Source organism: Zootoca vivipara, chromosome 6 (assembly GCF_963506605.1).
Source record: "Zootoca vivipara chromosome 6, rZooViv1.1, whole genome shotgun sequence".
In the NCBI taxonomy this organism is placed as follows: domain Eukaryota; kingdom Metazoa; phylum Chordata; class Lepidosauria; order Squamata; family Lacertidae; genus Zootoca; species Zootoca vivipara.
Genome location: NC_083281.1, coordinates 45,077,157 through 45,100,081, shown reverse-complemented (window position 1 = coordinate 45,100,081; position 22,925 = coordinate 45,077,157). Strand labels below are relative to the sequence as shown.

The window sequence follows — 22,925 nt, the reverse complement described above, 5'->3', positions numbered from 1 at the left end:
CTGCTGCTAAATCTCATCCAAGGCCTCCCGCCTTCACTTGCTCACAAGATAGCAGAGGAAACAAGCCACATGCATTTTCCAGTGGTCTGAACATCTGAAAGCAGCAGCACACTCCGCAGGGTGAGGGTGAGTTGTCAACATTTGCTCTCCACACCCATTTTCAGCTCTGATAGAGTTGAATCTTTTTGCATAGTGATGTGTCTTTTGATTGAGCGTTTGATGTAGAATTTCCTTTTCCTGCTTCAGAAAGCCATCTGTATAGGCCAGGAAATGTTTTTTTTAAAAAAACCACATGCTAATGTACCTTACAGTGAGGCTAACATGGGAGAAGAACGCCAAGCAAAAGAAACAAATTAAAATGATCGTGGTGGGACCCAACTCTCCTTGAGGACTCTGTTGGACGTAAGTGCTTTATCATGGGCCAAATCAGGCCATCATATTCTCTGGGTGTCTTTCTACACCCCAGGCACTGCACTTTCTTTCTTTTTAAAGCAAGTCTCCAGCCCCCTTAGAAAGAAAGTTATGAAACAAAATGTGCAGGTACCCTTTAAAGTCATTTCTGTGAAATGAACATGCCTGCCTACTCATACCTCTCTTTGTAGCAAACAAGTGAAGCCAGAGCTGTGATGGATAAATTAGTTGTTCAGTTCTGCTGTTTCGCCATCCCCTTTAATGCACTTTCCCTGCTTCTGTCTTATTTTCTAGGCAGAATTATCGTGTGGAAATAAAATCATGGGAAAAGCTTCACCATGACTGTATTCTCTCTGATTTTGCATTATGCCACCCTCCCATGGCAGTCATTTTGTGACTGACATGCCCCCCCCAACTCTCTCAAAATTTAAGAAGTTCCCCCTGGTCCAAAATTGTTGGGGACCCCTACTGTACTGATTCTGGTCCCTAGTAAATCCATTTTCCTATTTTTGCTTTGGGGGAATATGTTCAGGTTCTCTTTTAGAAGTTGTGTTTGAGTGTCCTGGCATATACCAGAATATTTCAGGTTTCAGCCTTGTTCCCGGCCTGGAGTTAACCCCTAAGGTTGAGTGTGTGTACATGCATCTTTGATTCACAGAGTTGAAAGGGATTCCAAATGTTATAGGTGGCTATCCAGCTTCTCTTTTAAAAATCCCCAACATTTGGAGGCAGTATTTCCCACTCTTGAACATCTTATACCATCAGGAAATTCTTCCTAATGTTTAGCCCAAATACTCTTTCTTGTAATTTGTTCCATAGAATCATAGAATTGTAGAGTTGGAAGGGATCCTCAGGGTCATCTAGTCTAACCCCTGTGATGCAGTAATCCATCCCAAGCATCCCTGACAGGTGGCAATCGAACCTCTACTTAGAAACCTGCAATGAAGGAGAGCCTACCACTTCTGAGGTAATCCATTCCACTGTTGAATGGCTCTTACTATCAGAAAACTCTTCCTGATGTTTAGTCAGAATCTCCTTTCTTGTCATTTGAATCCATTGGTTCAGGCCCTCCCCTCTGGAGCAGCAGAAAAGAACTTTGCTCCATCTTCCATGTGACATCCCTTCAGATAAGTTGAAGATGGCAATCATATCACCTCTAAATCTCCTCTTTTCTAGTTGGTTCTGGTCTTACTATTTTTTGGAGCAACAAATTTGCTTCATCGTGTTGGCAAGAACCCTTCAGATGTGTGAAGATGGCAATCATATCACCTCTAAATCTCCTCTTTTCTAGTTGGTTCTGGTCTTACTATTTTTTGGAGCAACAAATTTGCTTCATCGTGTTGGCAAGAACCCTTCAGATGTGTGAAGATGGCTCACATTTTGCCTCTTAATTGCCTCTTCACCAGGCCAAGCATAACCAACTCCTCCAACCTTTCCACATAGGCCTCTACAATTCTACTTTCTTTGCATCCCATGTTTTTGGAGGTCTGGACCACTCTGGCTTTTGAGGCCCCTAGCCATAATAAATGCAGCCACAGAAAATTGAAGGCACATTAAGGCGAAATAAAGCACACACACACAAAAAGAAATAAAGGAAAAAGTGAGTCATAATTCTTTTCTTTTTTTAACAATTGCATTTCAAGTCTTTTTTCTGTGAGATGCAGTAATTAATGAGGAAAGCTTGCTTTCGTACAGCGTCACAGTTGAGGTTAAGCATATGACAAAATCTGTATCAGTTAACAATTTTTTGTTGTTGTTTTTTACTAGATTGCATCTCTTATTTGCTTAGATTTGCAGTTCTGAGCTGAGAATGTGTCGCAATTTGATCTACTGTGGATAAAAGCAAGTTCTGGAACTTACCAAATGCCACAATGTCCCTTTTGAGCCCGAGTCCCTGCACCACGCTACTGTTGCCTTCCTCATGTCATGTTTGTGGGCACCTTGATGCTAGAACATAGCATGCCACTGCCCACACAGGGACACAAAAATGCCATTGTGCAGATTGCTTCCTCCCCAACCCTTTAGCATAACTGCATTCCCAGGCACAATATGTGCTTGATTTTTTATTAGGCTTATAGGATGCTCTCTCCTAAGGCCCCAATTTGGTTTTCACACATTTATAAGCTTTCTTCTTTCATTTTCTTCATCCTGCCCAAACCGGCTTCAAATGCCTTTTTTCAGGTCCCTTCCAATTTGGGTTTCCTCTGAATGGTTTGATTTGACGAACAGCGGCTCTTCCAAGATCCTTTTCACCCAGGGTCTACAGTTTCCAGTTGGCCTTGTTGGCCAAGCCAAAAAACAAAGTCACCAACATCCAGCTTGCCAAATCACCCAGCTTTTCCTGAGGGGAAGGCCTGGGAGGCTAGGAGTGGGTGATGTTGGGCACCATTCCCCTAAGGTGCAGAGGATGCTCTCAGACAGGAAGTGCCCAGCACTCTGAAGCAGGCAAGACCAGCAGAGAGGAGGGTTGCCAGTTTAGCCATGCGTGGCTAGGGCTTTCCATATTTGCCATGCAGCTGCCAAACAGCCCCCATCCTTCTAGCCTCAGAGCTGGAGGCAGGGAAGGGATTTGCCAAGCAGCTGCTTGAATGATCCTGCTCTCCTCTGTGGCTTCAGTGACCACTTTCCCCTCTCACTAGGTGATGGCACCATCCTCACCATGGCAAGCGTATTTGTTGAAGGCCGCCTTTAAACTACAGCAACAGCATTTAAACTTTTCAGATGCGGGACCCACTGGTAGCCCAAACATGCATTTGCAGACCCAGTTTTAATTTTTTTGCCATATATTTGTAGGGTGGTATTTTTTCTCCCCCATGAGGTTCCTTGTATCAGTTGTGGGAGCAAAGAATGCTACTGGTTCATGGCTGAGAGCAAATTCAGACATAGCAGGTAGCTCCAGCAGCAGGAGTCAAAGCTGCTTTTAGCTGGGTGCATCCACAAAATGTTATTTGTCATATTTTATCCCATTTTAAATGCATCCCGGATGAGTCTGGAAAATAGGGTTGCCAGACTCAATAGAGGACAGGACTTCTGTGCCTTTAATTGCCCTGCTCTCTTTTGAGTCTGGAAACCTTAAAGAGAAACCAGCAGACCCTTTGCTTGGAAATTAAACAAAGGGTCTGCTGGTTTCTCTTTAAAGTTTCCAGATTCAAAAGAGAGCAGGGCAATTAAAGGCACAGAAATCCTGTCCTCTATTGAGCCTGGCAACCCTACTGGAAAGGGGGGTTTCTTCTTTTTGTCTTGCAGCTTCCTAATACACAAATGTGCCTGTAACTTTACTCTACCTCATTTCAGTTTCTTCTTCACATTGCAAACAGCTCCCAACCATTTGTGGTGTTTGGGGACCTGCGCTACATTTCCGGCAATATAGAGATGGGCACTGGATTTTGCCTTTTTCTCTTTGCATGTGCAGCTTTTGTGGACCAGATACCAGGTAGGAAAGATGTGTTATTAGGGGTTATGAGGTGGGCAAGCCTGATTTCCTAAGAGGAGACCCAGGGGTGCCACACTTAGTTTTTTCCATACAGCATAGCCATCAAATCAACATCCTTTTTAGTTCAGAGAAAAGGTGAGTAAGAGGCAAAATGATGGAAGTGTATATGATGATGCATAGAGAAAGGGGAGAGTGGGCAGCTTTTCCTCCCTCTCTCATCACACTACAACCTGTGGACATCCAATGAAGCTGATTGTTGAAAGAGTCAGGACACAGAAAGGGACGTCCTTCACATAGTGCACAGTTAAACTGCAGAACTCACTCCCAGAGGAGGCAGGGGTGGCCACAAATTTGGCTGGCTTTAAAAGAGGGTGAGACAAATTAATGGAGAAGCCTATCAATGACTACTAGCCATGATGACTATGCTCTGCCTCCATGGTTGGAGGCAGTAATGCCTCTGAACACCAGTTGCTGGAAACCACAGGAGGAGAGAGGGCTCTTGTGCTCAAATTCTGCTTGCAAGTTTTTCCACAGGCATCTGGTTGGCCACTGTGAGAACAGGATGCTAGACTAAGTGGGGCATTGGCCTGATCCAGCAGGTTCTTTTTATGTCCTTACGGAATCCTAATTTTCCAAGGTCCACATTTATGTGTCCCTTCTCCCTGCGCATGGTGTGAGACTCATTGGTCTGTGTTGTTGCTGGAGGTGATGCATACCTGCCAAGTCTCCCGCTGAAAAATTGTGGGATCAGCAGCGGCACGGCACCGGAAGTTGCGTAGAAGCAACTTCCGGGGCTGCTTTCCCCATGTGTGGGCACCGGAAATCGGGCAGAGTGGCACCGAAAGTCACTTCTACGCATGCCCGGCAGCCATCTTGGTGGTGGCCGCACGGCAGCGGCTGTCACCAAGATGGCCACCGCCATGCGGCCACCACCAAGATGGCCGTTGGGCATGTGTAGAAGTGACTTCCCTTGCCGCTCTGCCTGATTTCCGGTGCCCACACATGGGAAGAGTGGCACCCACAGTGGAGACTCCCTGGCAGGTAAGAAATCCGGGGGATTTCCGGGAATTTTCTCCATTTGGGAAAACAACAGGAAACGGATTAAAATCCAGGGGTTTCCCGTTAACAACGGGATACTTGGCAGCTAAGGGTGATGTGGGCACTCTTTGGTTAGTTTGTGGTGAGAGAATGTGCCGTTTCCTCTACACTGATGACCTGTCTTCCCCTTGCTGTTGCTAAGGGGCAGCACCCAGTGGGGAAGCAACCAGGCTACCCTTGGATCTTGGCATGAAGAGTGATGTGGAGAAAGCCATGAGAATATTTGAGAGGCACCTGAAAGAAGGATGTGTCTCCGAAAGGAAGGAGCTGATGAGGTGAGTCCCGATCTCAGATACAGAAGTTTCTTTCCCTTAGCAAATGCTATACCTGAACAATAGATTCCGCAATGGGAAAGTCCTAACTCCACCCAGACACAACTAAGGCCCCATCTGCATGATACATTAAAAGCAGTATTGTACCACAGCCATGACTTCCCCCAGAGAATCCTGGGTATTGTAGTTTGCTAAGAATGCTGAGAATGTTAGGTCATCTCTATTCTTCTCAGACAGCTACTGAGTGCCCTGAGAAGAAATGGGGTTGGGGGTTAAACTACTTTGGGGAGGAGGGAAAACATGACCAGCACCTTAAGCTCTTTTGAGGAAAGGTACAGAGGAATGCAATGAGATAAGTATGTAAATAATCCTTACAATCTGTGCCAGCATCCATCGAGGCCCTTGGCTGCTCTGTGTTTCTAAGTGCAACTCTTAAGCATTTACACGCTTTCTCTCAACAATTCTCCACTTTCAGAGCCAAAGAAAATTTGGAGAAGACCCTGCTGCAAACCAGTCTCCTGACAGAGAATCTCACTGTTGTGCATGACAATATTCAAACATTAATATTCAGGATAAATCTTAGTGATTTCAGAGGACTGAATATCAGCAGCGACAGCTTAATGGTTAGTATTTCCCCCCTGTCTGGGTAGTATTTCCCACCCTGCTGCTGATCCTTGCTATCTGGAATGAATGCCCAGCAGAGACACATAGAGTGGTGAACATGCTTTGAAAATGCACCAAGTTTTGACTGGAGCTGTGTACACACTAACCCACCTGTAGCGCAAAGATGCAGTTTTTCCTCAATCCAGACTCAAGCATGCTCACCCTGTGTGCGATCCTGCTGCCCACAGTGCTAGGTGTGGTTATGTGATATGTGCTTGAAAATCTCCCCTTGGTTAGGTTCCCTCCGTGCACATCCCCTAGGAGGAGAAGGAAGAAGGAAGTGGTGATTGTGATCTTGGTATATGTCTACAATGTAGACAGGTGTGGATGGGCTCCCATTGCTGGAACCACCTATATTTGTGTTGACTGATTTTAAGGAAAGGGATGGTGTCAGGAGCAGCCCAGGCAGGACATTTTGCTGCTAGAGGCAAAAGCCCCTGCGCAGTCCCCCCCACCTCCTGCTCCTCGCTACCACCTGGCACTCAACACTCGTCACTGCTGGGTGCTTAGCACTGCTGTTCAGTGCTTGCCACTTCCTGCTCCTCGACTCTGGCAGCACGCTCATGGACAGCAGTGGCCTGCTCCTCTACTCACTCCCAGTGGTGTAGCATGGGTTGCCAGCACCCAAGGCCGTGTGGAGGTAGGGACAGTGGGTGGGAGAAAAACGTGGGATGTAGGTGCAATTTTTTTAAAAAAATGCATTGGAAGGTGGTGGACTCTCCTTCCTTGGAGGGAAATGGATAGAGTACTCATGTGCATTCAACTGCTTAACGGCATCCACATGACCCAAGAGATCACAGCCACATAGATAAGAAAAGAAAAGACATTCTGTTATCTGGAAAGGTCACTTCCTGGTTTGCATGGAGAAGTCATTTTCAACAGAGCCTAGTGATGGAAACGCACAACTGTATTGAGGCAGCTCCCAGGGGTTGAAATTTTGCACCCCTTAACAATTTTGTGCCTGGAGCAACCACCCCTGTGCCCCCCATGCTACACCACTGCTCCTTCCTTCCTTCCTTCCTTCCTTCCTTCCTTCCTTCCTTCCTTCCTTCCTTCCTTCCTTCCTTCCTTCTCTACATTTCTATGATTCTGCTCTATTAATATTCTCCTACATTATTTTCCATTGTCCTGGCTGGCTTCCTTTCTGCATGGCTCTTGGTATGCCAGGAATGCGAATATGTTCACAAAACCATGCAGAGAAGAACTTAAGTGAAAGGTCAAGGGTGGCCCCGTTTGCTTTCAGTTGGATGCCATTCCTGACTGCAGGGAACATTGTCTGGCTTTGACAGCCTCCAAACAGATTGCTTTTAGGAATATTTGAGCAAGTGATTTGCTCTGGGCTTTTCTTTAAATGCTCCTTTTGGAAGTGAAATGAGACTCCGGTGATGTGTTGCTATTATTTCACAGCTTCCTTTCATGTATGTTCCTTGCTCGTTGGATGATGACCCTCCAGTATGACTGCTCTGTCACTTTTTCATTAACCTGGCACCCAGAATGCAGTCCTGGGTATTCGTGTCCTGCAGATCAGGTTCAGGAATGTGGACATGTAGTTTGCAATTAATTAATGCAAAGGTTTACATGATCCTCACAGCAACATGCAACAAGAAAAACAGGTGGCTGCTTTTTAAATTTTATTTTATCCATAGATATACCTTGGGAGGCAGTGGACTCTACTTCACTGGAAGTTTTTAAACAGAGGTTGGATGGCCACATGTCAGGAATTCTTTAGCTGTCATTTCTGCATTGCAGGGGGTTAGATGACCCTAGATGACCCTCAGGGCCCATCCCAACTCTGCAATTTTATGATTCTATCAGTTGTGATGGGTTTTTACCAGTTACTGAGCACTTATCTGCCCAGGCATTCCTTGGTCTCCCGTGCTAGTTCTAACAAGCCCCAGTTACTGTAGTTAAAAAAATTATGTTTTATTGTTCTTACTATTTATTGCAAACTGCTTTGACATTATTATGATTTTTTAAATGGAGGGTGGCATATAAATGCTTTTGAATGAAAAACAACGCCTTCCAATGTGTCCATGTCTGTTTCGCTCTGAGCAGCGCGATACCTCAGCGAAGAACCAAACCCGACACGCCATGCATTTCCCCGCTGAGCTAGCAAAGAGAGCCCAGGGCACAGCTGTAAAGGAGATGCGGCTTACCTGTATTTACCTGAAAACATCTTGCTTCTTCCAGGTAGGAACTCCCTGGAACTTGAGGTTTGGTTAACGGGGTGATGGAGGTGGAGACTGGGCACAGACAATGGCCACTCTGAAAAGGATCATGGGAAAGCCAGCCTAATTTGTGCTACACTGCAGACTTAGCCACACGTATCTTTTGCACGGCTCTTTCCAGGCACAGGTACGTGCTTAAAAACTCTGTGCCTGAGCGGGGTTTTCTTGTTTTTTGCCCCCCCGAGCTTTCCCCTCAAAAACGCACTTTTTAAAGCTCAAGTCAGAGCTGATTGAGCTTTAAAGTGTGGATTTTTGTGGCGAATACTTTGGGGCAAAAAAACTCTGCTGAGACAAGGTGCCTCCATGGTGCCTTTCAGCTCAGACGGTGCCTACAAAGAGTGGAGGGAAGATAAGCCAATTCATGTGACTCTTTCTGGCTCATTTTAATGACTCATTTATCTTACATATCCATGCCTCTGACCTCTCCTTGTCTACCCTCGGCATCTGAAGATGCTCTATCACTGCATTCTCTGGTGCCCTACAAATCCCATCAGCACCCGTCAACACAGCTGCGGTCCCGAGTGTGTTGGGGAGGGTTTCCCTGTTGACTCCACCCGTTCTCCCTTGCTGGCTCTTACACAATGTCAAGTCTCTCTTTTGTTTAATCCTTTTACATCTCTTCTCAAAAGCCCCCTTCCCACAGAGACTTGGGTGCAATGACTGTCACCATGCCTTGCTGTGACTAAGGTGGCGTATACATTGTACCTTCACAGCATATTCAAAGCACATTCTCTTCCTTCAGAGAATTCTGGGCACTGTAGTTAACCCTTCGCAGTTACAATTCCCAGCAGCTCTAACAAACTGCAGTGCTCAGAGGGAAAAGAATGTGCTTTAAAGGTTTACAGACAGTGACTATTTTGTGCACCTCCAATTGACGCCCAACCACCAACATCTGGGCAGAGTCGGAGGAAGGGGGTCCGGTGGGTGCAGTCTGCCCCAGGTGTCACCACTGAGGGGGGGTGACAAACTGCTGGGTGGCACTCACTGTGGGGCCTGCAGCGCGCCTGAACCATGCATCTCTCCTGGGAGAGATGCGGTGGCTTGAGCGCACGCAGACTCTCCACTGCCCAAATGGTCCAGCAGTTGCCTCCCTCCCAGCTGTAGGGCAGCTGAGTGGGAGGAGGCAGGCAGACTCCAGAGGCCCTGCGGTGAGCTCCGCCCCTATAGGTGGCTTGCCCCGCCCCTGGGCGCACTGCCCCAGGCGCCAGAGCAGCTTCCTCCGCTGCTGCATGTGGGCCCTTTTGGACCTGGAACAGGGCAGAATGGGTGGCCTCATGGGTGTATGTACAAAGCCTAGGTTTACTTGAATATCATGGCAGCCATCACCAATGAGTCCCCCTGTTCACCATTGCATCGGTTTCCTCACACTTCCTTTGTTGTCTCCCTGCCACAGATTCCCAGCGGCTTCTCTCCCTTTTCACCTTCTCCATTTGTAAAGTACAAGGGTGGGGAAAGCTGGGTCTGTTGGCAGCAACCACCTTAAGGGGCTCGGAGTGCCTTAAAGCAGCTGTTCCCAATGGAGCCGACTGCTCTGCTGCTGGTCAGCTCTACTAGCTGAACAGGGGAGGAATTGTGAGGAGGGGTCTTTAAAGACTCCCTCCAGCGATTCCATGCCACCTCTTTTTTGCTTTTTATCTTACAGGACAGAAAGGACCACTCCCTGCTGAATGATGACATCTTAGGGGCCACCCTTGGGAATATCAGCATTACTCAACTCAGTCAACCGGTGGAGATCAGGTTTTGGCACAACCGCACACTGGTGAGTTGTGCTGCAGCCACAATTGTCACCCAGTAAGCATTTGTCCTGTGCCAGACTAATCAGTGTGGTGCCCTCCAAGTTTTGGAATCACAGTCCAGCTGGTGCGATGCTGTGTTTATTGTATGTGTATGTTTTTAATAGAACACATATGTTGTTTTTAATTCTATTAATGTTTAATTGTTTTTAAATGATAAGAAGGGTGGGTTTGTTTGTTTGTTTGTTTTGCTATTCTTATTTATCTGTGAGCTGCCTTGAATCCCTGCCAGGGGAAAAGGTGGGTTATAAATAAATTAACAACAACAACAACTCCCTGCATTGCAGGAATCACATTTGTCAGACTCCGCCTCCCAATAGCCAGTCGGCAGGTATGATGAGAATTGCAGGCCAACAGTGCATGGGAGACACCCCATTAGCTGCCCCTGCCTTCCTCTTACCAGTTCCTGGGAGAATGAAGCAAAGCTTTTCTGCAAAAAGCAGTTGGGAGGGCAGTGAGGCTGCAGCTCCAACACTGCAGCAAAGCAGCCAGGCTTCCCCACTTGGCCCGTGAGGCTGTTTTGACCCTGCTATGCCCACTTGCCCTGTACCTGACATCAAATGTGGGGCAGCTAAAGATGTGGCTGGGCCAAAAGGGGGCCAGCATAACATGCCTGACCCCCAATGCTACTTTGTTCCACTGTACAAGACAGGCTAATTCAGGAAGATGCTATATTCTGCACCCACAGTTGGAGGCAGCAATGCTTCTGGATTCCAGAGGCTGGAAACTGCTCTTGTGCTCAGGTCTTGCGTGTGGACTTCTTATAGGCACCTGGTTCATCGCTATAAGAACAGGGTGCTGGATTAGATGGGCTACTGGCCTGATCCAGCGGGCTCCTTATGTTCCATTGTTCATTTACCTGGATGATCAAGCCATGATCTCCAGTTGTGCTTCACCAACTGTAAATCCTCTAGTCCTTAATAATTTTTGAGGAGGGGCAGTTTTGCAGAGGAAGCCCTTCTGCCGAGGGAGGCACAGACTTCTGGTCCCCCCCCCTTTTACATTCCAACACAAGAGGAAGCTTAAGAGTAGGTTGCTGTGCAAAGCACAGGCCATGGTTGAGCACCCCTATATTTTAGCTGTAAAGAGGGGGCAAAGAATATTATTATTAAGGGCAGGAATTGTGTTGCTAGGCATCACCATCTGCCTGGGAAAGCACTCTTCAGTTGCACTGAAGGAATTCTGCCCTAGAGGTAGGAAAGCGTTTTCATCAACTTGTCTCTGTTCCATTCTAGGCCAATGCCAGCGTGGCCTGTGTTTTTTGGCTGGAAGGAACAGGTAAGGCCAGAATTTGCCTTTTATCCATCCTCTTCCCTTCCTATTTCCATGCCAATGGTTTACAAACTAAAAAAAGCAGCATACTGTATAAGCAAGGGAAAGGAACAAATGCAATTATTATTATTATTATTATTATTATTATTATTATTATTATTATTATTATTAAAAAGCTGTTATACTGTTGCTGTGATAATCCTGAATGTAACAGTTCACAGGATTGGAGGCATCAGCCTCCTAGAGGAGACTCCGTTCACACAATTAGCCAATGTGTGAATGTGTTTTTTTAAAACAACAACAACAACATGGAGAGATGAAGGTGGGGCACTTTAATCCTTTGCCCCTTGCACTGACCCTGATCTGGATTACACTCTCCCCCCACATTGTTTTGGAAGGAAACCTCCCATTTGTGCCAATGGAAATGCCCTCTTTCCCCAGTGCAAATAGCAGGCATGGGGTGCCTGACTTCTGAATTAGGACCTCAGTAGGGGGACAAAGCCCTCCTCTCCTTTCTGCTAGGTTCCTTCTATGGATCCTAAACACATGTGTCACAGCCTGCTGCCTGCTTTTAAAAAAAATATGCATGCAATTGCTTTTTGTGTTAGTGGCCCCTTGTCTAGTTTGGCCCTTGTTCCTGCTGCTTTCTGAGTGTGGTTGGGTTTCTCCTCTTTGGCAGACGAGGGCAGCATGGGGAGCTGGAGCCAGGAAGGCTGCACAACTAACATCAGCTGGGAGGGCATGGTTCTGTGCCAGTGCAACCACCTCACCTACTTTGCTGTCCTCGTGGTAAGTGCCGGGCTCTCTTGTGGGCCAGGTGCTCTCTCTGGGTCCACGCCTTCTCTCTGGGCTGCAACACTTCAGGCAGTTGATGTGGGGTTGGTGGGGGAGTAGAGACAGGCTCCTAGGACTGAATTTTCCTCCACGATAAAATGTCTCTTGCACCTGGAAAACTAGCCTGTTGGGGAGAATACATGTCCGTTTCATCTGAATTCCTTCTGTTTTTGTCGTTGCATCCTGTTCCTTCTCTGCTCATTCAGCAAATCTCCCCAGCCACTCCGGATGAATCTCTGCTGGCTCCTCTGACGTTTATCACCAATGTAGGCTGCAGTATCTCTGCTTTTGCATGTCTGCTCACTATCTTTTTCTACATTTTATCACGGTAAGCACAGTGCTCCTTCAGTCAATACCTAAGAAAGTTGCTTCCTGGATTAAAAATTAAATTTTTAAAAATAAGATCTGATAGTGGTTTAGGAGTGCATTTTGGCTCCCGTGTTATAAACACTTCTCTCAAATATGTAGTGTAGGTTTTTGAAACATTGCAAATGCAGCACCTGTCTGACCTGACGCAAGAGGGGATGACTGTGCGGACCATGAGTAACGGTCGCTCCTTCAAGCCTCTTGCCTGCTTCCAGCCCCAGACTATGAATAATAAAATTACAGTTGTTTGGGGTTCTTCCATGGTAGTGTGGGATTTCATAGCTGTTTTGAAAACTTCAGCATCTCTTCATAAAATGATTCTGTGAACAAATTTATGTGATTGATAAAAAACATTCCTCTTTGAAAATATTCTCCCAGCCTCTGCATGCCACCAGGGGTAGCTGTTGCTCCATTGAAATCATTTGCGTAACATGGTACACATAATTTATTGTTGGCATCCGTCTGTCTCCAGAGTCCGTGGAGTGCGCCTCTGGGGGTGAAGTCAAACTGCTGAGTTAGCAGCACTAAAGTGATCTCCCTGGGGCACAAGCCTAGGCAATGTGTATGGAGGTCCTGGGCTGCCCAGACGACAAGATGCTGATGCAGTCCAAAGGAAAGCAGACGCGGGTGGCACTGTGGGTTAAACTACTGAGCTTAGGGCTTGCCGATCAGAAGGTCAGCTGTTCAAATCCCCGCAATGGGGTGAGCTCCCGTTGCTCAGTCCCAGTTCCTGCCAACCTAGCTGTTCGAAAGCACGTCAAAGTGCAAGTAGATAAATAGGAACCGCTACAGCGGGAAGGTAAACGGTGTTTCCGTGTGTTGCTCTGGTTCGCCAGAAGTGGCTTTGCCATGCTGGCCACATGACCTGGAAGCTGTACGCCGGCTCCCTCGGCCAATAACGGAGATAAGCGCCACAACCCTAGAGTCGGTCAAAACTGGACCTAATGGTCAGGGGTCCCTTTACCTTTACCTTACGTTTGGCACCAGCTTGGTTGCAGGAGTTGCTGGAAGGAGGCATACAAGGCACCATCCAACCATCTTAGGGACTCCACTCTGGATTTGTATAGATGGTTCCCCTCATATACATGCAAACACACTCTTTTTTAATGTTTTGCTTATTACATTGATACCCCACTCTTCCTCCCAAAGGAACGAGACCTTGATCAAGACCTGGTCACCCCATGAGATCTAGCAACTTGACCTTTTTTCAAAAAAAAAAATAGAAATCCTTATGATTTTAAGACTGCAATCATATGCACACATACCGGAGAGTAGGTCTCGTTGAACTCCATGGGATTTGCTTCTCAGGAGATAGACATCACATTCTGCTGTAAAGGATGCAAAGATATCATGCCTAAAGCCACTTCCACAGCCTTGAGATCCCATTAAGTACTAGAAAGAGTATACCAGCACAGTGTCTGCCCTGTCTTTTACTGAGTCAGCAAAACTCTCCAGTTTATATTCCATTTTAATACCTTTTGCAGGAAAATCCAGCATGATTCCACAACAAAGATCCACATGAACCTTCTGGGAGCCCTCTTCCTTCTCAACGTGTCCTTCCTGGGCAGCAGCTTCCCAGCATCAGCTAGCCTTTCATGGCTGTGCACAGCTGCAGCCGCTTTCCTCCATTACTGTTTGCTCTGCTGCCTGACCTGGATGGCCATTGAAGGCTTCCACCTCTACCTGCTCATCATCCGAGTCTACAACTCATACATCATGCGCTACCTCCTTAAACTGTGTTCTGTTGGCTGGGGTGAGGATCAATATGATTTTTGTCTGTTATATCTTTTTAATAGCCAACTCTGGTATGCTTACAATAGCAACTGAAACATTAAAACAGCAATGTGTGCAGACTTCCCCTGAAATATACACCAGGCTTCCTCAACCTCAGCCCTCCAGATGTTTTGAGACCACAATTCCCATCATCCCTGACCACAGGTCCTGCTAGCTAGAGATCATGGGAGTTGTAGGCCAAAACACCTGGAGGGTAGAGGTTGAGGAAGCCTGATATACACACTTGTATTTGCCTATTTTGGTTGGCGAACTGGATCACAAAATTCAAAGAAGTGCAAATTTCAAAGTCTTGCTGTGTTTCAGCTTGTGCATTGCTTCAGGAAGTGTGAATTAGGTAGGTTTGCAGAAAAATGAGAACCTATGGATTTCTGCCCTGTACTTCCCTGAAGGTAAAATCTGGGCATGACCTTCTGCTTTGCATTTGACTGAAGCGGCTCCTTTCTTGTTTAAGGTAGCAGCTTGAGGATGGAAATCCATGCCACACCTACAAGGAAGATTCAGCATTTTACCCTAGAATACACTTTTTGAATGCCTTTTGTCCTAAAACACACTTAAAAAGAGAGAGAAAACCACATTTTAACCTCAAGTGTGCATTTTGGTGTATTGTTTGAGCCAAGAACTGCCTCATAAAATTCAGAGAAGTGTGTATTAGTCTGGAAAGTGTGGATCAGGTTGGCTGAGTTAACTCCTTCATCCTTGGTTTACCCAGAGATACTCTGACATATAACTCCTCCATCCTGATTTAGCTGGAACCCAGCTGGCTGAGCTGAGCCTAGCATGTCTTAATCTGGCACAATTACCAACCCTGCTACAACATAAAATGTTGCCAGATTCTGCACAGCAGTGTTCAAAATTCGTTGGATGATTACCTAAGCCACAAACTAGATTTAGTGAACACTCACATCAGAGTGTTGATAGCTGTAGTCTTTTATATACCAACCTTTCATGTTCTTCCACATCTGTTTAGTGCTCCTAACCCTTCTTTTAGATTATTTTAGTTTCTTTTAGATTCTTATAGTCTTTTAAACATACCTTCTGTTTTAATACTTTTTAGCTTTCAGAAACATTTGAGAGATGCTAAATCACTGTACCCCACCCTACTTATGCTGGTCTATGACCATAATAAAGATTTGATTGAGCCGGCACAAGCATTCTGTGGGTGTAGCTGGGGCATGACCAGAGGAGTGGGAGACTTAGGCTGGATCCTAAGCCCATTCATCTTGGTCACATGATCTAGCAACCCCATATAAGTTAAACCAGCAGAAAGGGGGTGTAACCCAAACACTATATTCAAGGCTTGTTTCCCTCGTCCAGCATTAGCCCTGCTGCTGAGCAGAGTTTAGATCTGGTGGAACTTTAGGCTGGTTTAACTTACATTGGCCTTGAGCATCTCTTGTGGCTTCAGACATTGAAACGGCATTATTTATTCTGGGCATAGGCTGTGTGGCAGGTGATCTGGATAGGCTTGAGCTCTGTAGAACATGCAACGAGTGTGCCTTTTATCTTGTATGTGTGGTTGTGCTTAGGACGGCAGTGCTCATGAATCTTCTTTCTGCATTCTTGGATCCCACAGGGTTCCCTGGCTTAGCAGTGGCGATCATCTTCCTGAGCAACGGCCAAATTTATGGCCGTTATGGTATCAAAACCAGCTCTGCTCACCACAACAGTACCATGTGAGTTTCAGGGAAAGAAAACCTTGGTAGCAAATTATTTCATCATGTGGGTATTGTTGATTTATGTAGTGCCATCAGTGAGTGGGGCGCTTTACTTAGTAACATCAGGTTTCTGCCCCACAAAGCTTACAGTCTGAGAGGAAGTGATGAGGAGAGGGAAGGGAGAAGCAAAAGTGATGGAAATAATGGGAGTAAATATAGCAGTCTTATCCTACTTGGTGGTTTCCAGATGTTTAGGCTCCTATCAGTCCCAGCCAAATAACTAGTGGGGGGCTGGAGCTCATCTGCACTTTAGAGCCTCTCTCAGCCCCTACCTCAGTAGTGCGGTTGTTGCAGTATGTGCCTGAACCCACACCCCTACAAGAGCTTTGGGGTCTTTTTCTGGAGTTATGACGTGCATTCGTTTATGAATATGTGCCTGTCCTTGAACCTATGCCCACAAGAAGTTCTTACACACAAAGGAATAAAGAAAGAACGAATGAAAGTGACAGAATATATAAATGCTGCTTGTGATGGCAAAATTGCAATTTAAGCAGGCAGCCAATCCTACAACAACACGCACATACCTTGATCTAAAGAGTGGAAGAATCCCTAACCAGTTTCGATGTGGGCCTGGCAATTTTGCCAGAGAAACCTTACTAATAGTAAGTTAAGAAATAGTGTTTTGTTGTGTGTGTGTGTGTGGAGAGAGAGAGAGAGAGAGAGAGAGAGAGAGAGAGAGAGAGAGAGAGAGAGAGAGAGAGGAGGATACCTGTCCTTAAGCATGTGTGTGTTTGTTCCTTGTGTGCGCTGAATAAAGATCCTAATTCAAACTAGGAGAGCCATGATAGCCAGCTAACTACTGAAAATATGGAGGTGTTCCCCCCCTAATCTTCCATTCTACATCATACCGGTAGTTGCAGCATTCCCTATGACGCCCCCGAGGCTCTGTGCCCAGTGTGACTGAACCGGTTGTGCTCCCCTAAATCTGCTTCTTCTCCGCCCTACCTGGAGATACTGGGGTTTAAACACAGGACCTTCTGCCTTGTGGCCTCCTCCTGTGAGGGCTGTGGGAAGCGTTGGGGCTAATCTCCTCTTGTATTCTCTCCCCCCACCCATATGAGAAGAAGAAAGAGAATCTAGAAGTGTCTCACTAAGTTCCCTCCTCCTGCAGGTGTTGGATCACTTCTCCCACAGTGCATTACTTCAACCTGATTTACTGCACTGGCACCATAGTCTTCAACATGGTTGTCTTGACCTTGGTGGTTTGGAAGCTCAGGCAGCTCCGAGCCAGTCCTCGCCAGCGGAAAGAGCATTCCTGTAAGGACATGGTGACAGTTCTTGGGCTGACATGCCTCCTGGGTGCCACCTGGGCGTCGGTTTTCATCTCCTTCGGGGTGCTCTCGGTCCTGCAGATCTTCCTGTTCACTGTCCTCAACTCACTTCAAGGTTTGCGAGCTCAGCATGTTGTTGGGAGCCAACATTTCTCTCCCTTAACGATTTCCAATTTGCAGCACCTCCAAGCCTACTGAAGTTTCTCTCTTTGCTCATAGGGCTTTTCATCTGCCTCTGGTACTGCACCTTGAGGTCCCATTCGCAGGACAACATCTCAACAGGGGGCTCTCGTTCATCTCGTTCGTCTCAGTGACTGCAGTATCACATGACTGGCAAAGCCTCAGGACAAAAGGATGCCCAGATTCTGGAAATTTATTGGGTGTTGCCTTCCAAAAGGGAATCTTCATAGGAGGAGGAAGGAAGGCAAGTATATGCATGTGGTCTAAATCAGGGATTGGGAATCTGTGGCCCTCTAGATGTTATTGGACTCCAACTCCCATGAGCCTCAGCCAGCATGGCCAATGGTCAAGGATGATGGAACTTGTAGTCTGGAAACAGAGAGCCAGAGTGGTGTAGTGGTCAGTGTGCTGGACAAGGACCTGGGAGAACCAGGGTTCAAATCTCCACTCAATCATGCAGCTCACTGGGTGACCTTGGGTTGATCACTGCCCCTCAGCCTAACCTACCTCACAGGGTTGTTGTGAGGAGAAAATGGGGAGGAGAAGTAAGTGCACGACCTTGAACTCCTTGCAGGAAAGGTGAGATAAATACATAATCAATCGATAAATACCTGGAGGGTCACAGTTTCTCAACCCCTGATCTAAATCCTACTTAGCTGCGGGGGACACTTGTCTTGGCCCTCACCGTCAGCTGAAGAACTCAGACTCACAGCTTGGTTTCCACCAAAGAAACTTAAATCAGAGTGGTACAAAATCAAGGCAACAGTTGAAAGGTACAGTAGGTGTGCAAAAGGATTAGAAATATGGCTAAGCACACGCTTAAGATGTTGATCCAGCAAGTGACATGGCCCCTGCACCAAGTTTTTGAAGGACGGGATGCGCACAGTCCTTAGCATGGCAAACAGATGGAGTCTCAAGACCAGGCAAAGCAAACAGGCATTCCTCCAGGTGGCTTGAGCCCGTGGGGCAGAAATGACACATCTCTGGTTTAGTGGATGGAGCAGCGGAGGGTCAGGTACAAATCCATCCACATCCACACTGTGAGAGTAAAAGGATGGCCATTGCATACAGCTGCTATAAGACACCCATCTGGAGGCCCCCATCTCTGCTTCATGACCTTTTCCCTCTTCATCCTTCTCTGAAGGGCAATGAACCTATGCACAAATGTCATCTTTTCCAGCAACACACACTTATTTGTTGGGGTTGACTCATGAGTTTGTGCCATTGCTCAGGCAAGATGCATCAGAGGCATCGAAGCATTTCATATCCTCAGAGCTCCTTCCTGTAAATTTCTTACCCAATGAAGTTAGCGTTGACCTTGTTGAATACATGCTCCAGTGAGCTAGCAGGAAATGTCAAATGGCAGAAGGACGAGATTCTGAAGGCTGATACTCTGCAACCTGGTATGATGGGGTGCTACTGAAAAATGGTCAACACAGAAAAAACAATGTGTTTGTTTGCTGAATCCCATATTGTACTCACCACATCAGACTTCCACCCTCCCACTTGTAGCGTGCTTCTCTCTCTCTGTCCTACCTGTATGTAGGATTTGCAGACAGGCAGCATCCTTATATAGGACTGGAGAGGGTGGCAAGCCTGAGGCCACCTTGGGAGTTCACAGCAAAGGTGAGATTTGAATGAAGGATGTCCTCATTTGCAGCTCAGTCTGTTAGCCACTGTGTTAGAGCAGCCTTAATTTTCCAAGTGGATCTGACAAACCAAGTAACATTCCACATTGCATGACTGTCTGTAGCTCAGAGTCAGAGCACCCACATTGCATGCAGAAGGTCCCAGGTTTAATCCTGGAATCTCTAGGCAAGGCTGCAAAGGATCCCCATCTGAAACCCTGGGGAGCCTTGTCTGACTCTGTAGAAGGCAGATTCCTATGTTCCTGTAGGTGTTTCCTGCTTGGCAGGGGGTTGGACTGGGTGGCCCTTGTGGTCTCTTCCAACTCTATGATTCTATGATTTGCCCACGATTCCCAAAAAGTAAACTATCTAGCTGAAGGCTGCACTGCAGAGATTGTGTAGACATCAACTCCTGTGTCTACTTTGAGCTGGACAGTTTTCTTATCTCTGCTTACTTTTATATCCAACTTGATTTCCTTTCATTCCTTGTCTGCTTTATTAATGATATCAGCAAAAATGTTCTTACTTCATACTTCCAGTAAAGCAAAACGATTGCTATGTAAGCTGATTTAAAAGGACAAACCTATTTTAGTAACTTCTTGAAATCTTCTTACAACTTTTGTAATATTCCAGTATATTTGAGGAAGTAACTCTCATGCTCGCTGTGTGTCAACTACTGTATAAATGTTTTGTACTTTGTACAATGTTCAGAGCACCAATGGTACAGGTGTTCAAGGTGACTCTCCTGATATGCATATCAGAAAAATAAAGTGGTGCCGCTGGCATATGTTTCAAATGATGACCTTGTGTTCTGATTTCCACAATATTACCAAAGCTCAACACATAGCAAAAGGTAAAACGGAACAAATTCCAGTTTGCAAGATGGATGGAATGGAGAAAGAGAGAAAGAGAGAAAGAGAGAAAGGAAAGAAGGAAGGAAGGAAGGAAGGAAGGAAGGAAGGAAGGAAGGAAGGAAGGAAGGAAGGAAGGAAGGAGGAAAAGAGGATCTACAGTATGTTCAGCAGATAGGAGTGGTCAGGTAGAAAGAGGGGGAAAGACCTGGTTATTCAGTGACCCACCACTCTCTCTTTCCCCCACAGGGTGGGTGGGCTGAGAGGAAACCACCAGCTGCCAACTACTACACATAGTGGATTCCTGGAATTATGGAGTTAGCAGTTGGGGCTCCCGTCAGAAAGAAGAAGAGAAGTCTCCAGTGGGCAAAATATGGCTGCCGTGCTTATACTACACATCCATTCCACTCCCTGGAACTCTCACCCCCTAGAGACCCCCTGAGCACTTCCCCACTCCACCTTACTGGCTGTTATTTGCAGTGGGCAGAGAGAAGCTGGGTGTGATGTCATTGTGCCAGGCATTCACTATGGCAGCTTTCTGCAGCTTGGTGCCCACCAGATGTTTTGAACTTTAACCCCCCCAGCCCCCAGCCAGCACAGCTGTGCTCCCATCAGCTCCCCCAACCAGTGTGGCAGTATAATGACTCTTCCTCTGAAAAGGAAGTCCCAGAAGGTCGCTTTCTCTGTGTTGTTATCATTATTATCATTCACATTTATTCATCATTTTCCACAAGAAGATGTCTCAAAGCAGCTAACAAAGCCATAAAATACAAAGCAACTTAAAGATCAGTTATCAAAACAAAACAAAACAAAACTACCCACTGGTCTTAAATCCATGCTAATTTTCCTGAAAATGGAAGTCTGGCCTCAGCAAAAGTCTCAGCCATACCTTCAAATGAAACCCTGTCCAGTTGCAGAATCTTACTTGCCTGCCTCATTCCACAGACCACTAAGTGGCTAAATATAATTCCTCTTTGGTTTTGTCTTGCATTTCCTGTCACTTCTCAACCAGAACGTGACAAGCAGCCACAAACGGACAGTGGATGTCCTGGAGCCAGAAATGGAGCCAGATTATGAATCCTCGTCCTCTTGTTGCTGCTCAGTGTCTTAGTGTGGAGATATAAAGGTAAAGCTCTCTCTCCCTTGACAAAACTAAGCCAAGTACTTTGGAGAGTTAACACGGGAGGTAAATGGATTAGCTCATCCAATATGGATCGGCAAACACTTCTCTGGGCATGCCAGGTGAGAGGGCATTGCAAACAGAGATGGGGGAGAATTGCAATTCAGTTCCCATCTAAGGAGAACTTCCTGTTGGTGCAGGAATAAAAATGGATATAAAAAGGAAAATACCTGGATGCCAAGCTCCAAGTTTGGGGCAAGTACTCTTTGGTGAGAGAACCCCAGAAGAGATAAAACAAACAAACAAACAAACAAACAACAACAACAACAACCCCACCCATCCTGCTGGGTTTTCCCAGGAACTCATGGAACTACCATCATTTATGGCAGATTTGAATCTGAGAATCCTGTGGGGTCTCCTGCACAACCCAAACTCCACCCATCTCCTCAGTATACAGCATACAGGGGAAATTTATTTACAGGCGTCCTATACTAAGATAACCCAGGTGGCGCAGTGGGTTAAACCACAGTGTCTAGGGCTTGCTGATCAGAAGGTCGGCGGTTCGAATCCTTGCAACAGGGTGAGCTCCTGTTGTTCAGTCCCAGCTCCTGCCCACCTAGCAGTTCGAAAGCACATCAAAGTGCAAGTAGGTAAATAGGGACCGCTCCGGCGGGAAGGTAAACGGCATTTCCGTGCGCTGCTCTGGTTCACCAGAAGCAGCTTTGTCATGCTGGGCACATGACCCGGAAGCTGTCTGCAGACAAACACCGGCTCCCTCGGCCTATAGAGCGAGATGAGCGCCGCAACCCCAGAGTCGGACACGAATGAACCTGATGGTCAGGGTCCCCTTTACCTTTATATTAAGATATAAGGGAACTTGGTTTAGAAATGAGCGTTTCTCTACAGATTTGCTTTGCAGAGTGATGGATGTATCTGTGCTGCTCTCTAAAGGCTATATGTGTAAAACTTAATATCATAGTTGAAACAATTTTGGAGACTGAGAGAAAAACCTCCCCTGGACATGAAGGGAGACAATGAACCACTCCCTGCTCTTTCCAGATCCTCCTTTCCAGTTTTCCTGCTTTTTATGTCCCCCCCCACCTCTCACAGAAACATTTAAAGAGTGCTTGAAACAAAACAACTGTAGCCACTTATGCTTTGTCACAAATGCAACATCAAAAAAGAGGATATAAGAATATGTAGAGAGGACTTCAACTCCTGTGTCTAATTTGAGCTGCACAATTTTTCTTATCTCTGCTTACTTGTGTATCCTACTTGCCTTCCCTTAGGGCTCATCCACCAGGGTGTGTCATTTTAGAGGATGAAACTTAATTGTTGCAAATTTCTTCAGTGAGGGGTCTTAAGGATGTGTTTTTGGGAGTGAGGAATTCAAATCTGCTATTATTTTTTGTGACTGGAAAACATTTACTTTGGTAAGTCTTTTTTAAAATTAAGAAGCAAATAAATTACTCTCAGAAAACTGAAGAATTTTAATTTTGCCTTCTAAAAGTGTCAGGTAATCTAAAGTATTAGATAGATAGATAGATAGATAGATAGATAGATAGATAGATAGATGATAGATAGATAGATAGATAGCTTTTTCCTGGGGGGATGCAGGGGTACGCATACCTCTAAACATTTTGTGAATCTAAGTTTGGCCTCATTGAGGGGCAGTATTTCAATATGAGTAGGAAAATGAGAGTACCTCTAAACATTTTTTTATACAGTATAGAAAAAAGCTCTCTCTCTCTCTCTCTTTCTGTGTGTGCGTGTAGAATGTTAATATATAATATAACTGCAAGTACTTGGCAATCATTTTTAATTATTTCTATGCACTTTTACACACATTTTATTTACTAAGCAAGAATAAATTATATTGATTTAATAAAAATATTTTTTGAATTTTGAATCCCAAGTGATGTTACAACTTTTTAGCTCAGACACAGAGCTTTAAAATATAGACCTGTGCCTAAGAACGTGACACAAAAGAAAATCT

The 22,925-nt window shown here is 45.9% G+C and overlaps 1 protein-coding gene across 1 annotated transcript; it reads left to right on the top strand.

Annotated features, from left to right (window-relative positions):
- The first annotated feature begins 182 nt into the window (after positions 1-182).
- Positions 183-19,706, top strand: ADGRG5 (adhesion G protein-coupled receptor G5). The gene is made up of 13 exons (XM_035120857.2): positions 183-402; positions 3,729-3,844; positions 5,085-5,217; positions 5,690-5,837; positions 7,933-8,067; positions 9,748-9,864; positions 11,134-11,176; positions 11,850-11,959; positions 12,211-12,332; positions 13,855-14,123; positions 15,738-15,837; positions 16,991-17,265; positions 17,370-19,706. The coding sequence occupies exons 2-13, from the start codon at positions 3,784-3,786 to the stop codon at positions 17,462-17,464; spliced, it is 1,608 nt and encodes a 535-aa protein (XP_034976748.2). The 5' UTR covers positions 183-402; positions 3,729-3,783; the 3' UTR covers positions 17,465-19,706.
- Positions 19,707-22,925: the final 3,219 nt, after the last annotated feature.

What these genes read in the sequence shown, in the direction of transcription:
- ADGRG5 (XM_035120857.2), top strand. Translation starts at nt 3,784, where the DNA reads ATGGGCACTGGATTTTGCCTTTTTCTCTTTGCATGTGCAGCTTTTGTG. An exon ending in AAACATCTTGCTTCTTCCAG is followed by an intron (nt 8,068 to 9,747) that starts GTAGGAACTCCC and finishes TTTATCTTACAG; the next exon opens with GACAGAAAGGACCACTCCCT. An exon ending in TTTTTCTACATTTTATCACG is followed by an intron (nt 12,333 to 13,854) that starts GTAAGCACAGTG and finishes TACCTTTTGCAG; the next exon opens with GAAAATCCAGCATGATTCCA.